A 16216-nucleotide genomic window follows, 5' to 3' on the forward strand; every position below is an offset into this window, starting at 1 on the left:
CCAATTATTACATTAATAGCTCAGAAAATTATAGAACAATTTTGAATAATAAATCACACAAAATTTTGTGAATTGACAATAGTAACAACTCTTATTATATATTTTAAATACACAAAAAACATTTATGCATGTATGTAATTTAAAAATTAATTTAAATACTAGTAAGAAATATTTTGAATTTGAATAAATGAAAATCAAATAACTTGTGTATAAACCATATCATTGATGAGATCAATAATAAATAATAAACAATGTAAGCACTTTTACTCGAATGATAGGATCCACGCTATGTCTATTAAGTTGCCTCTTTTCTTCTTCTTTGTCTCCATATCAATAGGACATGGAATACTTGCTGATGCGTACATTCCTGCATTTGATTTTCAAGAAATAACATTTTGTCCAACAAGGACACTGTAAATTGTAGAGCGGTACGGAAGTGCGTTTGGGTTAAGCATTATTAAATCATGAGCATTGCTGGTTTAAAATGTTTTCTTTAATATCTTATAGATAAGGTCTGGTGTCACATGAACATGAGTTTATGGTCAAACAAAACAAACAATCCCTGAGTAAATATTTTTGTATATCTTATTGGCATTGTGCGGATATAAGAATTTCATAATTACGTATTTTTATCTCATTTTTTTATCACAGCCTTATCAGTTTCCGATGTTATGAACCATTTACTTATACTGTTAAGTGAAAGTTGTAACATCTTTTATTGTTATTGGTCTCATGTCATAAAATATTGAAATAATTTGTTATTTATTTTCCAAAAACTCAACAACACTGTTCAGTATCTGTCCCTTTTCTCCTTCATTAATTATATACTGTTTCATTGAATGTAACATTTCTTTTTTAACAAGTCCTTTGCTAAATAGTTTCTCGTTTTTTGTTCGGAATCTGGATAAAATTTTTTTTTTTTTTTTTATTGCAAACTATTTTTCTTGTCCAATTTTTTTTTTAGTCACAGCAAGATTAATTTATTGTAATGCACTCAAATAAAACCTGAAAATACTAACATTCAGTTTGAATTCGTTTGACACATGTTGCAATGCTCGAATATAATAATGAAAGATGTAGTTAAGAAAAAAGCACTACCACTTGGCTCATTCTGGTTGTCAGTGGGTCGCACCATCTGCAATGCTCGAATATAATAATGAAAGATGTAGTTAAGAAAAAAGCACTACCACTTGGCTCATTCTGGTTGTCAGTGGGTCGCACCGCGACGTCGTAGCCATCAAACAATTCTGCTTTTAGCGCCTTTACATCCGCTGCGGTGTAACAGGTCGCGGCAGGCGCTTGCCCAATCAAAATCATTGCAGCAAAAATGGTGTTCTGAAGTAACAAACATTTTTATGTCCCCCACTACTATAGTGGGGGACATATTGTTTTTGCCCTGTCTGTCTGTTGGTCGGTCTGTTGGTCTGTTTGCGCCAACTTTAACATTTTGCAATAACTTTTGCTATATTGAAGATAACAACTTCATATTTGGCATGCATGTGTATCTCATGAAGCTGCACATTTTGAGTGGTGAAAGGTCAAGGTCATCCTTTAAGGTCAGAGGTCAAATATATGTGGCCAAAATCGCTCATTTTATGAATACTTTTGCAATATTTAAGATAGCAACTTGATATTTGGCATGCATGTGTATCTCATGAAGCTGCATATTTTGAGTGGTGAAAGGTCAAGGTCAAGGTCATCCTTCAAGGTCAGAGGTCAAATATAGGTGGCCCAAATCGCTTATTTTATAAATACTTTTGCAATATTGAAGATTGCAACTTGATATTTGGCATGCATGTGCATCTCATGGAGCTGCACATTTTGAGTGGTGAAAGGTCAAGATCATCCTTCAAGGTCAGAGGTCAAATATATGTGGCCCAAATCGCTTATTTTATGAATACTTTTGCAATATTGAAGATAGCAACTTGATATTTGGCATGCATGTGTATCTCATGGAGCTGCACATTTTGAATGGTGAAAGGTCAAGGTCAAGGTCATCCTTCACAAGGTCAAGGTCATCCTACAAGGTCAAACATAATATAGGGGGACATTGTGTTTCACAAACACATCTTGTTTTTTTTTTAATTTAAAGCGTTTATTCACCTCCATACATTACAAATTGTATTGTTAGTAAACATTTTAATTTGTTAGTATATAATGCATATCTTTAAAATAGAATCTTTTTAACAATTCAACTTAGTTGCTATGATAGAGGTAAATAAAATCCATGCATTCCATAATATAGACACAATCATACAGTTCACACACACACACACCCATACACACAGATACATACGCAAATGCCATGTTATGATACAAAAAAAGAAAGAAATATGGAAAGAAATTTGTTTGGACTTCAGTCCCTTATAGACTAATCAAAAGTTTGGACTACAGACAATTATAAACATTGATCAAACGACCATGATGGTATTCAATATTTAAAGCAAACAACAACAAGATTATTTTATTGATCTCTTTATACCAGGGATCATATTTTCCCGCAACATCAATCGGTCTGGATTTAAATGGGGAAAAGTGTCCGAAAATTTATATCCGAAACCATGACAAATTACGTTAACATATATACAGAGCTTCAGATAAGGGTCGTATTTTTGTAATTACGAATTATTTTCAAGTCCGTTACGTATTTATTTTAAAATCTTGTCGTAACATTAAGAATTACAAAATTATTTAAGATCTTTGTGGTGCTTATATAGAATGGTTATCGGGTTTGTTTAACAAAGCGCATTTATTCCAATAAAAGCGGCGAGTACAGTCTATCTGTCAAAAAACAATGGCGGCGCCCAGAGAGCGTCTTAAAAAACTGCAAAATGTCCAAAAACACGCTTTTAACATTTTGTACGCAAAGTGAGCCGAAGTTAAATGTTTAGAAAGACATTATAGAAATGATCTTATACGATGTTGTATGTTCAGTTTCCGACACAGTCGGAAAAGCTAAACAAAAACGCGACACGACGGGTCCAAACTTAAACACAAACAAAACATTGAACGAGTGGAAGGGACATTAGTCCCGTGGCTAATCGTTGAAAAGATTGAAGGGGGGACCCGTTTTAATTGTGAAATATGTAAAAATTCATCTAAGGCATGCAATCTAAGCACAGTTTGGGCATATGAAGGTATTTGAAAAATGAAATTGTATAATACTGAAAAGACACTGTTGAACTTGTATAAATAAAGTTGCTAGTATGTTTATTTTGTGTTTTTTTGCATGAAAATAACCATTATTATTTATTTTAGGTCATTTATAAAAATAATAATTATTTTCCAAAATTTAGAAGTAACGTTAAGAATAAAATTTCAGAGTTAAGAATTATTTTTGAAAATCTGGTAGTAATTTAAGAATTTCACAAAACCTTATCTGGAGCTCTGATATACCATTGATTTTGCCATTCATGAAGGTGGTATAATAAATGTACCAGTTTAATTGCCTTTGGCATTTTATTTAAACGGAACATACGAGTTTTCTCAATTGGTTTTATGATTTTTTTTCTCTTTTATTGTTGTTTCGTGTGCTGTTGTATCTGACTTTTTTTCATCGTTGTCAATATTATTTATCTGTGTAAGTCTATACCGATGTTTTAAATCGTTTTCGACTCGATAATAGCTTACTACATGCACTGAACCTAACAAATGTCTGTTCGTAGGTTGGATACTGGCAACAACAAAACCAAATAGTTGAGAAATAATTCGTGTACGTTATAGTTTTTTGTCAAATAACCCACGGCCGATAGTTAAGATCACGAGTGCGAAGCACGAGTGATTTGAAACCACGCATCTAATCTTCCGGTCGAGAGTTATTCAACAACAAACAATAAAGTACACAAATTATTTTGATTCTAACACGATTTTTACTAAAGATTTATACAATGTATATTATTTTTTTTGTGTACTATTTTATGTGAAGTTCTGCCCATAAAAAAAACTTTCGGCTGTTCTGTCAATCAGATCCGCACCTTTCATTTATTTATTGCCGGATTAATACGCTGGTGGAAAATGTATCGGCATGTTTTGTTTAGTTACAGCGCGAGTTTTCAGTGTATCAGGTCCGCCCACAATAATATGAATTATTGCAGAATATCCGATTTTCTTCTTTGTTTATATGAAAGTTTACTGTATCATGCATGAAATGCACACTTTCCACGAGGACTATGAACATTGAAGTTTTCATCTCCGAGGTAACTGTTAACGATTTTATGGTGGACGAGTACACATTACGGACCGATTAGTGTGCTAGGTATAAGACAGTGAAATTATCAATTGATATTGACACGGGGTTATTCACGCATGACTAATACACAACCGCGCGAATTTTCGCTGCTTGGGGTCATACTCTGATACTAGCCGACACGCAATAAACTGGTCCTTACCGGTTTAGAGACTGCAGTACATGGTTTATCACACCTTATCGAGATAAGAATGTAATAAGGGTATGTTAGCATGTGCACTGTGTAATCGATTTCATGACATGGGAATTTTAGCACACAGAATCGGACCGACTGTTTGGGATTTTCAATCGGTCTTTCTTGACCCCAATTGGTCTAGGACCGATAAAACCGAAAAAAATATGATCCCTGCTTTATAGTTTAACAATTAACCAGTTAAGTATTTCCTTTTCTTGATATTTTGTTTTCGATTGAATTTCCCATGCTACGCAAAGATGGTTATTTAGCCCCGTTATTGAAGGTAATAGACCTTTTTTTTTTCATACAAATATATACTTTTTAATTTCTAGGATTAGAATATTAATATCAGTCTTGTCCAATTTATAACAATCAATGAACATCTGCCACTGAACTATATGTCCATTTGGCAAAAATAGATTTTTGTACACTTTGATGTAAATACACTTCATGATGATTATTCTTTTCTTTTTCAAATCGTGGGATACATCCATTGTAAAAATTACAGGCTTTGAAGTTGCAGGATTAGAGAATACTATATTGTTTTATGCATGATAATTGTAAGCAACACATAAATTCTATTGATCACTGCATAATCATCCATATATGTTCACAAAAGCAGTTCAGATTTCCCAAGTATGGCTGATGCTACCTTGCAATCATATTTCCAATTGAAGCAATAATAAAACCTGTTAAAAACTAAAGTCTTTGATTATCACACCAGTCTAATGGAATGACAGCATGTGATGTCATCAATAAAGTTTAGCAGCAGTTGAAGCTGACTGGGGAATTTTGTGTGCCAAAGTCACCCTTTAAGCCGATCCCTGATTCTTTTGAACCTTTCCTTCTATGTAGCATGAACAGTATAATACAACATAACTGACATGCAATAAGAAACAAAATATAAATATTTACGCATGAAATAACATATTTCTTATTTTGAAACATTTCCAAAACACGGCATATTGTTCTGATGCTACCTTGCAATCATATTTCCATTTGGAGCAACTATAAAGCCTGTTTAGATTTTGAAATCTAGTCTTTTTTAGCTTGTCTATTTTCGGAGAAAACCCGAGGTATTGTCCTAGCCAGCTTGTCGTGTCTGCCTTCCGCGTCGTGCTAAAACCTTAACATTTTCTCAAGTTCTTGAACATTGGCTCTAAAATCAAAGTGCTTCAACCTACAACTTTGAAACTTCATATGTAGCTGCACCTTGATGAGTTCTACAGGCCACACCCATTTTTGGGTCACTAGGTCAAAGCTCAAGGTCAAAGCTCAAGGTCACTGTGACCTCTAAAAAAAATAAAAAATCTGAAAGCTTTCATTTATTAAAAACTGCACCCGCAGCCAAGCGTGACACCCGTTATGCAGATTTCTTGTTATTCTTACCAGTCTAATGGAATGACAGCATGTGATGTCATCAATAAAGTTAAAGGAAAGTTAGCTGACTGGGGGAGATTTGCCCAAGTCACCCTTTAAGCTAACCCCTGATACTTCGGAACACTTCATCTTTTGGGCATGAAATAAGAAAAAATCAAATATTTACTCATGAAATTAAAAATATTACTTATTTTGAAACATTTCCAAAGCATGGCATCTTGTTCTGATGCTTGCTTGCAATCATATTTCCTTTTGAAGCAAAAATAAAACCAGCTGTGTAAAACTAAAATCACAGCGTGTGATGTCATCAAGTGCGCTGGTTGTCCCCTCTCTCTTGCTCCTCTTGCTCAGGTGATGGTGGCAGTGCGCTGGTTGTCCCCTCTCTCTTGCTCCTCTTGCTCAGGTGATGGTGCTCCTCCAGCTGGTTGTCCCCTCTCTCTTGCTCCTCTTGCTCAGGTGATGGTGGCAGTGCTCCAGCTGGTTGTCCCCTCTCTCTTGCTCCTCTTGCTCAGGTGATGGTGGCAGTGCTCCAGCTGGTTGTCCCATCTCTCTTGCTCCTCTTGCTCAGGTGATGGTGGCAGTGCTCCAGCTGGTTGTCCCCTCTCTCTTGCTCAGGTGATGGTGGCAGTGCTCCAGCTGGTTGTCCCCTCTCTCTTGCTCCTCTTGCTCAGGTGATGGTGGCAGTGCGCTGGCTGATGCTGAGGCTGACTTCTTGGCCCTTTTTCCATTTAGAATATGCATATTATTGATTAGCATATTATTGATTAGTCTATGTTAAAGTTTGCGTACCACCTCAAATATTGTAAATGTCCCTTGACATATTGCTTTCATATTTTGCAAACTTCTTTACCAACATGACCCCAATCTATAAACAAGAGCAGACAACTGTATCAAGGATTATGTAAGAATTATGGCCCTTTTTTTCTTAGTAACTGAATATTTTGTGTTTAGATCCACTTGACTTCTAAAGTATCAAAGCTATTGCTTCAAACTTCAAATATTTTCTTACTATCATGAGGGTACTGTACCTGACAAGTTCAATTTGACCTTGACCTTTGAATGACATTGACTCTCAAGGTCAAAAGAATACATTTTAGTTAAATTGCCATAACTTCTTTATTTATGATCAGATTTTATTAATACTTTGACAAAACAACACTTACCTGAATACCACAATGGATTCCACCCAAACAATACCCCACGCCCCAACCCAGAATCCCTGCCCCCCCTCCCCCCCCAAAAAAAATAAAAAAAGTAAATACAAATATTATTATTTTTTTGAAAAATCGTCTAATAAATGACCGCACCCAACATTATACCCCCTCTCAATCCCCCTTACCCAACCCAAAAAGAATATTTTTTCTATGAAAAATGGTAAAAAAAAAATATATATTTATTTACTTTGTTTTTGAAGGACCGTCCAAACTTCCCACCTAAGCTATTGCTATCAAACTTGAAAGAAAATCTTATTAGTTTGTGTCTTTACAAATGTTCAGTAGATTGTGGAAAATATACCTGAACTATTACCTTGAACTTATTGAATAATTTGAACAATATCTCCATGATGGCTTATGTTATACTGTCAAGCACTCAAATAGTCGAGCGCGCTGTCCTCTGACAGCTCTTGTTAAAATGTTAAATTAAAAATTTAAATTTAAAGTTCACCATTTTGGAAGTGAAACATATGTTTCAATATGAATTCACCACGCTGATCACGAATCCGTTGGAATTTTTAGCTCACCTGAGCACAACGTGCTCATGGTGAGCTTTTGTGATCGCTTTTTGTCCATCGTCCGTTGTCCGTTGTGCGGCGTCAACATTTGCCTTGTTAACTCTTTAGAGTCCACATTTATTGTCCAATCTTGATGAAATTTGGTCAGAAGATTGGATTCAATGATATCTTGGATGAGTTCGAAAATGGTTACGTTTGCTTGAAAAACATGGCTGCCAATGGGTGGGGCATTTTTCCATATATGGCTATATATGGCTATAGTAAAATCTTGTTAACACTCTATAGAGGCCACAGTTATTGTCTGATCTTCATAAAACTTGGTCAGAAGATTAATCCCAATAATATCTTGGACGAGTTCAAAAATGATGCCGGTTGATTGAAAAACATGGCCGCCAGGGGGCGGGGCATTTTTCCTTATATGGCTGTAGTAAAACCTTGTTAATACTCTAGAGGCCACATTTATTATCCCGTCTTCATGACACTTGGTCAGAAGATTTGTCCCACTGATATCTTGGATGAGTTCAAAAATGGTATCCTTTGCTTGAAAAACATGGCTGCCAAGGGGCGGGGCATTTTTCCTTATATGGCTATATATGGCTATATTAAAATCCTGTTAACACTCTAGAGGACACATTTATTGTCCAATCTTCATAAAACTTGGTCAGAAGATTCATCCCAATAATATCTTGGACGAGTTCGAAAATGATGCCGGTTGGTTGAAAAACATGGCCACCAGGGGGCGGGGCTATTTTCCTTATATGGCTATAGTTAAACCTTGTTAACACTCTAGAGGTCACATTTATTTTCCGATCATCATGAAACTTGGCCAGAAGGTTTGTCCCAATGATATCTTAGATGAGTTCGAAAATGGTTTTGGTTGCTTAAAAAACATGGCCACCAGGGGCGGGGCATTTTTCCTTATATGGCTTTATATATATGGCTATAGTAAAACCTTGTTAACACTCTAGAGGCCACATTTATTGTCCAATCTGCATTACATTTGGTCAGAAGATTGGTCTCAATGATATCTTGGATGAGTTTTTAAAATAATTATGTTTGCTTGAAAAAATGGCTTCCAAGGGGCGGGGCATTTTTCCTTATATGGCTATAGTAAAATCTTGTTAACACTCTAAAGGCCACATTTACTGTCAGATCTTCATGAAACTTGGTCAGAAGATTCATCCCGATATTATCTTGGAAGAGGACAAAAATGATGCCGGTTGGTTGAAAAACATGGCTGCCAGGGGGCGGGGCATTTTTCCTTATATGGCTATAGTAAAACCTTGTTAACACTCTAGAGGCGACATTTATTTTCCGATCTTCGTGAAACTTGGTCAGAAGATTTGTCCCAATAATATCTTGTTATCTCAGGTGAGCGACTTTGGGCCTTTCAGACGCTCTTGTTTAGAAATCTTGAGTCGTTCAAAATGTGCAAATTTATCAGGCTGACTGCAGAGGCTAACTTTCAAAAAATAACATTTTTTAGAGTTTAAACATATTTTTGAATAGAACTCACCACGGGATCCCGAATAGAACGTCCTAGTTTTAGCCTTTAAATTTTGAATTTAATTTACATTTTAAAGTTAAAAATGATATGTTTTGAGAGTGAAACATATTTTCGAATAGAACTCACCACGCTGATCACGAATCCGTTGGAATTTTTTTTTAGATATCTTTAGACGTTCAAAAGTTAGAGAAAAATTTTCTCACCATCTTCACATAATATTCCCCTAAATCATAATTGCCATCACAATTTCCATAGTCTTCTAAAGAAGACAGTCTACCACAAACGGATTCCAAAACACCATCATCATGCTTAGCAATCGCCCTCTGTAAGTGAAAGTATCAAGCCAATTGGTCAATCCGTTCACAAGTTATTGACCGGAAACGAACTGGTCTACCGACAGACCAACAGACTGACATCCAGCATAACAATATACCCCCTCTTCTTCGAAGGGGGGCATCAAAAGCAATTAAAGAAATGAAAATGCACTATACCGTCCATATCAAAATCTATGTCTTCTAAACTCTTGCCCTTGTAGGCGCTGATATTGCCACGCTCTAAAGTTCCAGGAGTAACTTGCTGACTTTGGCAACCTATGACACAAAAACTCTTAATGTGCATTTCCAACATATTAAAAAATTCTTATAATGAAAAAATAATCAAATAATATTTCAATGGTCTCACTCTGTCGCAAGCTTTATGTAATTCACCAATAAATGTCAAGATTATAGTTAAACTTATTTTTTAACAATGTTTTGGATTCTCTGGGGCTTAAATGCCAATGATGCAGAGCTCTGCTATATATATTAACTTCTTGGACACAATATTCATATACATCAGAGAGGGACAGACATGTTTTGGTATGCAAACTATATCACAAAGAATACAAGAAATAACTGAATAAACAACAAAATTATTTTCTTTGTATTGGTGACCTTGACTGTAAACATTTGACTATATAAGCATAGACTTCTGAGTTGTAATTTAGGTCCGAAATTCGGCCTCATTCCCAATCTCAAAAAGTATTTATATTTTCTGCCCCAAAATTCCCAATTCCACATTTTTTTTAAAAATAGATTGCAAACATTAAGTTCATTTCCCTGTTCAGCTCAACTAGTTGAATCTTAGTAAATATAATATTAAAAAAAACTTTTATTTTCAATTTTTAAATATTTGTTAGCAAAAAAGAGACAACACCGATTTCCAAATTTTAGTCAAAAGGCGCGATTATTGCCAATCGGAAGGGCCCCGGCCCCATTCCCAAAATGGAGAAAAAACACTGGGCTTAATAAATCAACAATTATGAATAGAAATATTTTTGAGGTCATTAAGCAAGTGAATATGGTATCTGCCTAGTGATCAGGAGGTCCCTGGTTCGGGTCCCTCTCTCAGTGTGGTCTCAAGATCTTCTCTTAAGTTAAGACACTTGTACATGTACTGGTACTACCCAGGATAACGACTCGAGAATGTCACAATAAGCCCTAGGCTATTAAAGCAGTTGAGCTTAAATAGTTTTAAACTAAACTAAACTTACAATTATAAAAGAAAGCTTATTTACATGGATAGTGTTTTCTGGTAACCGATAATATTCACGGTGGACTCGAATGTCATGCCCGAGGAATGTTGCAAGCACATCTAGTTTGTTGTCTTTCAAGTTGAGCATTTGTGACATGGTGGCCACATGTTTTCTGAATCCAGTTGAGGTCAGAGTATGAGGTTGTTTGGAACCACACAGTGCTGCGTATTTTCTTAAAGCATCAGTAGATCTTATTGGAGTTTTGCCGGGCCTGGCAAATAGATATTTGTTACTTTTGTCAATGTTAGCACTAGATCTGCACTTAACAAGAACATCCAACTGTTTTTTCAGGATTTGTGGGAGCAGAATAGCAACGCGTCTTCCTCTTTTCCCCCTGATTTCCACTCGGTCAATTACATCAACAAGTTTTCTTTCAAGTGGTGATAATGACTCCAGAACCTCTTCATGAACGGTCTTCCCGTGTTCAACTCCTTCAATGAACTGTTTAACTTCAAGACGTTGCGCTTCTTCAGCTCGTCTTTTATTGAATAGCACTAGCTGTGCTAAAGTAACTTCAGACAGTTCTCTATATTCATTAGGCGTAATCTCAGCCCTGCCAGATTCCATGATGGCATTAGCTTTCTCTTTTAATAGCAAAGACAGAGCCATTAGGTCTTTTGCCAGTGGGATTGGCGACGGTTTATTGTATTTATTAAGCTCCATGGATTCAAGGGCTGCATGGCTGACAACAACCTCTCATTCTTCTTTGTAAACTATGAAATAATGTTCTGCTTTTTCTTGGAGGTCTTTGTCCCTGCTGGACAAAGCATCAATCCGCACTTGTTTTGCAACTTTGTGAAGCGACTGTCCAATTTTGTTAGCAAGTGAAGGTGTAACATATTTCATGGTCTTTTCATCAAAGCCACACAACATCTGAACAGCAGAGACACAGAGATAGAACTTTTGAGGATCAATACAATCTCTCACATGTCTAACTTCAGGATCCACACTCCCAGCTTTCAATAAAAACCATCCCAACTCCCTCATTTTTTGTCTAATGTAACTAAACTGATGACTGGTTTGCTTTTGCTTTGCAAACTGTCTTTGTCCATATGTAACAATGTCGCGATCTGTACGATCAATAATGGGGACTTCATCATTGGCCATGGTATTTAGATTTTTTTTCTAAACTCCTGTGTAGCAACATTAGAAACTGGCAACAAAGCAGCACTATCCAACTGGTGTGAATTTTTTGTTTGTTGCTTTTCTCCATTTTTATTTGAGTGAGCAGCTTAAACGTAGCGCCACAACTCTGATCTTCGATATGTGCCTTTACATTCTTTGCACTGAATATAGTTTGTTTCCTCAATAGATGTCAGGGGACGCTTGCAAGGAATTACTTGTCCTTTCCCTTTATTATACACCATCATATTGTGAGCGAAATTGCCTTTATTTCTCATAGACTTCCAGGCTTCTTTTCTCTCTTTTGAACCCTTCTCAAACGCTAATGCTCTCTGAACTTCAACTTCCTTAGAATGTACTTTCTCTAGGTGTCTTGGAAGCTTTGGGTAAAGCTTAGAGCTAAACACACATGATTGCTTTTTATCCCATTTTCGTTTTCCATCAGCTGTCTTCTGACTAGGTAAGGCATATACTCCTTGCATTTGACTTCCTTTATCCTTATTGGTTTCCTTGTGTTCACTCTCTTGCAAGCTGATTTCACTGTCAATGTCAATGTCTGGTTCAAAAGTATATATTTCTCTAAGTCTGTCCACATAGGATGAAGAACGTGGCTCATCAATGTTCACAAATTGAATCCTTGCTTTACGGCTGTTTGAAATACGTTCTTCATCCACATCACTTTCTTCGCTACTGTCTGGTATATAGTCCATGTCCTTGTCATCATCATCACTATATTTTTCTTCAGATGGGTCAGAAGGTTCATAAACATTAATATATTTAGCCTAACGGTCCACATAAGCAGTGTTTTGACAATAGTTCATACCACTTTCTTCTTCATCCATTTCACTGTCTGGTATATAGTCCATGTCCTTGCCATCATCATCACTATATTTTTCTTCAGATGGGTCAGAAGGTTCATAAACATTAATATATTTAGCCTCACGGTCCACATAAGCAGTGTTTTGACAATAGTTCATACCACTTTCTTCTTCATCCATTTCACTATCTTCAACCTCCATTTCACTTTCTTTAACCTCTATTTCACTTTCTTCATCCATGATGTCCAAGTTCTCCCCACTGCAAAAAAGTAAGTATTGATTAAAATGATCTGTTTTAACTAGAATTTCAACTTGCACACAAACCTTTACCGGACCTTTATAAGTTCAAAAGGGGACATAATACTGCTAAAACATTGGTCGGTTATAAATTTTGGTCAGTGAATGTTGATAAAGACCATGAACACATGTCACGCTTTATTTCAAAGTTGCACGCACTTACAAACTAAAACTGATGATTATAAAATCAGAAATGTTCTCATTACTTATGGTGATATGTACCTCACCACGTGCCCCTTTTTGTTTTCAGTCGCAGACACTCATTTATTCTACCAACACCGGCTGTCCATACAGTTGAGGAGCGAGCCTCTTTGTAAAAGAACTTTGTCATTTGTTCAACGTAATGGCACCTCAAACCTTCTAATGGCTGTTTCCCTGACACCCCATGCCAATTATACAGATGACAGAGCTTATCTGGTCCAAATAGCTCAGGGAACACGTGGGGCATGAGGAGGCAGGCAAAGTGGGCCTCGTTGTGGGCCTCTCTGTTTATGGCTGCTACAATAACCTTATCAACAAGGTTGCCGCCAGCCGGTTCCTTGGGATTATCTTCGTTGATTATGGGAGCCAGCAGCTCACGCCTCTGCTGGCTCTTCTGGCTGATGGACACCTCCAAGCGATCCAATCGACTCTCCACAGCAGTTAGGCGCTTACCAAGGGTCACTATTGAGCGTTCAAGGGACCCTAGTGCCCTTACTTGGTTTCTCATCACCTCCTCCATCCGGTTGAGATAGGTGAAGATCTGTATAAAGTTGTTCCTTTCAACTGTTTCCGACGGTGTAGAAACCCTCCTAACTGGAGTAATCAGAATTCCGTTCTGTTGTTGCGGCATCTGGTCCGATGGTGGCTTTTGCGTCTCATTATCCCGGTGTTGTGGCGTCTGTTCCGATGGTGGCGTTTGCATCTCGTAATCCCGGTGTTGTAGCGTCTGTTCCGATGGTGGCGCTTGCGTCTCGTAGTCCCGGTGTTGTCGCGTCTGGTCCGATGATGGCGTTTGCGTCTCGTAGTCCCAGGGTTGTCGCGTCTGGTCCGATGGTGGCTACTAGTTGTCGTGTTGTTGTTGGGTTGTCTGATCCGATTGCTGGCTGGTCCCTTGGGGGCGACCCTATTGAAATGATAGCGGCCCTTTTCTTTGTTATTTTCTTATGTGTCTCCGTATTCCTAGCCTTCCCCTTTTTGTCTGGCCGTCGGGGCTGTCGGAGTTGTCAGGGCCGCCTCGACCAGCTGCTGCAAAAGCTTTTCCATTTCTGTCTTTTGCCCCTTTCCTTTAACAGTGGCTCGCGATCGTTGCTTGGCATTTCCACACTGAACTTCAAACTCTTTTCCTATCTCGATCTGAATAAAAATTATAAATTGATGTAATTTATTATCATTTCATGATATATAAAAGGTACCATTTAAGCTTTAGCTACCATAGCCATTATGATAACTACATGCCTATCAATATAGATTTAAATGGATCGCCATTTTTCTAATATTTGTTTAATGGTTTGCTGAAGATTTAAATGATTGAAGCAATTTGAAATTAAGTACATGTACGCATTTATTATCACCAAGCAACTTACTAAGACCAATTTTTGGCGCTCAATTAGAGGTACACACAAGAGATGGCGATACAGGAGTGTTTGTTATAGTGTCCCTGAAAGTGATACATGTAGCAATGATAGTGCTAAAACAATTATTTAATTTAGACCCTGGTACAAATTTTGCTGCCTTATGAAACAGTCCCGACATTGGTTCCTACGTTCAATCGCGGACATTCGTCCTCACAGACAATTGTGCATCCGCTTATTTTTGACAAGACAGACACCCGTTCCTTTCGTGTTTTGACAATCGGACAGTTATTCTGTCGTTATTTTGACAATCCGGACAATCTTTCCTTCGTTATTTTGACAACCCGGACATTCGTCTTATGTCAATAATGTAAAGCTATGCATTCTGGCTAGTTAAGCTCGATTGGTCATTTTGGCTCAGATCCTACTTTAAGTACGCCAGGTACAATAAAGTATACTAAATACCCCTGGTACAAGAAATACGCTTAATGGCATTAGACTGTACCAGAGTTTTATTCCCGCCCACAATCAAATGTCGAAAAACGCACATCCGAATTACGAAACAAAATTCTTTTTTTAACAAAACCTGAATCCTGTCTCAACATGGTTTTTAGCTCACCTGAACACAACGTGCTCATGGTGAGCTTTTGTGATCGCCTTTAGTCCGTTGTCTGTCGTGCGTTGTGCGGCGTCAACATTTGACTTGTTAACTCTCTAGAGGCCACATTTATAGTCCAATCTTCATGCAATTTGGTCAGAAGATTGGTCTCAATACTATCTTGGATGAGTTCGAAAATGGTTACGTTTGCTTGAAAAACATGGCTGCCTAAGGGGCGGGGCATTTTTCCTTATATGGCTATATATGGCTATAGTAAAATATTGTTAACATTCTAGAGGCCACATTTATTGTCCGATCCTCATGAAACATGGTCAGAAGATTCATCCCAATGATATCTTGAACAAGTTCGAAAATGATGTCGGTTGGTTGAAAAACATGGCCGACATGGGGGCGGGTCTATTTTCCTTATATGGCTATAGTAAAACCTTGTTAACACTCTAGAGGCCATATTTATTTTCCGATCTTCATGAAACTTGCTCAGATGATTTGTCCAATGATATCTTGGATGAGTTAAAAAATGGTAACCTTGGCTTGAAAAACATGGCTGCCAAGGGGCAGGGCATTTTTCCTTATATGGCTATATATGGCTATAGTAAAATCTTGTTTACTTTCTAGTTTGCTCAATTTTCATAAAATTTGGTCAGAACATTGGTTTCCTGTGTAGTAAAGTTTGGTTTTATTATGTCAATATAATGTGACATTAACTGTATTATGTAATTTTTCATAACACAGAATTTTCATAGTTAACATAACTGTTGTAGTCATTAACACTTATGATAAGCCTTTCAACTAAGAGATGACTGAAAGAAAGACAACATGTACATGATTTTGCAGTATTTATGCAGTATTTATCTCCCTTGTTTAACCTGGTTCAGTAATCTATTTTAGTTCTGCTCTGGAATTTGGGAAGAATGTTTTGGCTGATTTAAACACCTTGATGCTTTCTTGAAAAGTTAACAGCTCTTGAAAAAGGTTGGAATTTTGAAATAATTAAACTCTAAATTATTTTTAACACCAGCATCAAGACATTTTGGCATTATTTTCTAAATTATTCTTATTATTTAGATTATTTCTATTTGGCATTTTCTTAATTAGAAAGACTCTATTCTATTTCAATGACTTTAGTATTTTTTTCTTATTTTAACATTTGATTCACTGAAGTTTCCTAATCTCCATAAATATTGTTCTTTAGAT

At 36.8% G+C, this 16216-nt stretch overlaps 2 protein-coding genes and 1 long non-coding RNA gene across 3 annotated transcripts; all 3 read right to left on the minus strand.

Moving 5' to 3' along the window:
- Positions 1-6398: 6398 nt before the first annotated feature.
- LOC127842922 (uncharacterized) lies at positions 6399-10847 on the minus strand. The gene is made up of 3 exons (XR_008031981.1): positions 10596-10847; positions 9532-9630; positions 6399-6519 (listed from the first exon to the last, which is right to left on the minus strand). It is a non-coding gene; the product is annotated as an uncharacterized LOC127842922 (long non-coding RNA).
- A 462-nt stretch (positions 10848-11309) lies between these two features.
- Positions 11310-12793, minus strand: LOC127842139 (uncharacterized). Its single transcript, XM_052371481.1, has 3 exons — positions 12559-12793; positions 12209-12474; positions 11310-11486 (listed from the first exon to the last, which is right to left on the minus strand). The coding sequence occupies exons 1-3, from the start codon at positions 12791-12793 to the stop codon at positions 11310-11312; spliced, it is 678 nt and encodes a 225-aa protein (XP_052227441.1).
- On the minus strand, positions 11812-13703 carry LOC127842906 (uncharacterized). The gene is made up of 2 exons (XM_052372719.1): positions 13073-13703; positions 11812-12812 (listed from the first exon to the last, which is right to left on the minus strand). The coding sequence occupies exon 1, from the start codon at positions 13680-13682 to the stop codon at positions 13074-13076; it is 609 nt and encodes a 202-aa protein (XP_052228679.1). The 5' UTR covers positions 13683-13703; the 3' UTR covers positions 11812-12812; position 13073.
- Between the last annotated feature and the right edge of the window lie 2513 nt (positions 13704-16216).

This window comes from Dreissena polymorpha, chromosome 8 (assembly GCF_020536995.1).
Source record: "Dreissena polymorpha isolate Duluth1 chromosome 8, UMN_Dpol_1.0, whole genome shotgun sequence".
NCBI classification, from domain to species: Eukaryota; Metazoa; Mollusca; class Bivalvia; order Myida; family Dreissenidae; genus Dreissena; species Dreissena polymorpha.

Bases quoted from the DNA above. Each gene is read 5' to 3' on its own strand.
- LOC127842139 (XM_052371481.1), bottom strand. From the start codon at position 12,793: ATGGATGAAGAAAGTGAAATAGAGGTTAAAGAAAGTGAAATGGAGGTT. The intron at 12,475-12,558 runs GTATGAACTATT...ACCCATCTGAAG, and splicing joins AATGGATGAAGAAGAAAGTG to AAAAATATAGTGATGATGAT. The intron at 11,487-12,208 runs GTATATGCCTTA...TCTGCTGTTCAG, and splicing joins AAGGAAGTCAAATGCAAGGA to ATGTTGTGTGGCTTTGATGA.
- LOC127842906 (XM_052372719.1), bottom strand. From the start codon at position 13,682: ATGCCGCAACAACAGAACGGAATTCTGATTACTCCAGTTAGGAGGGTT.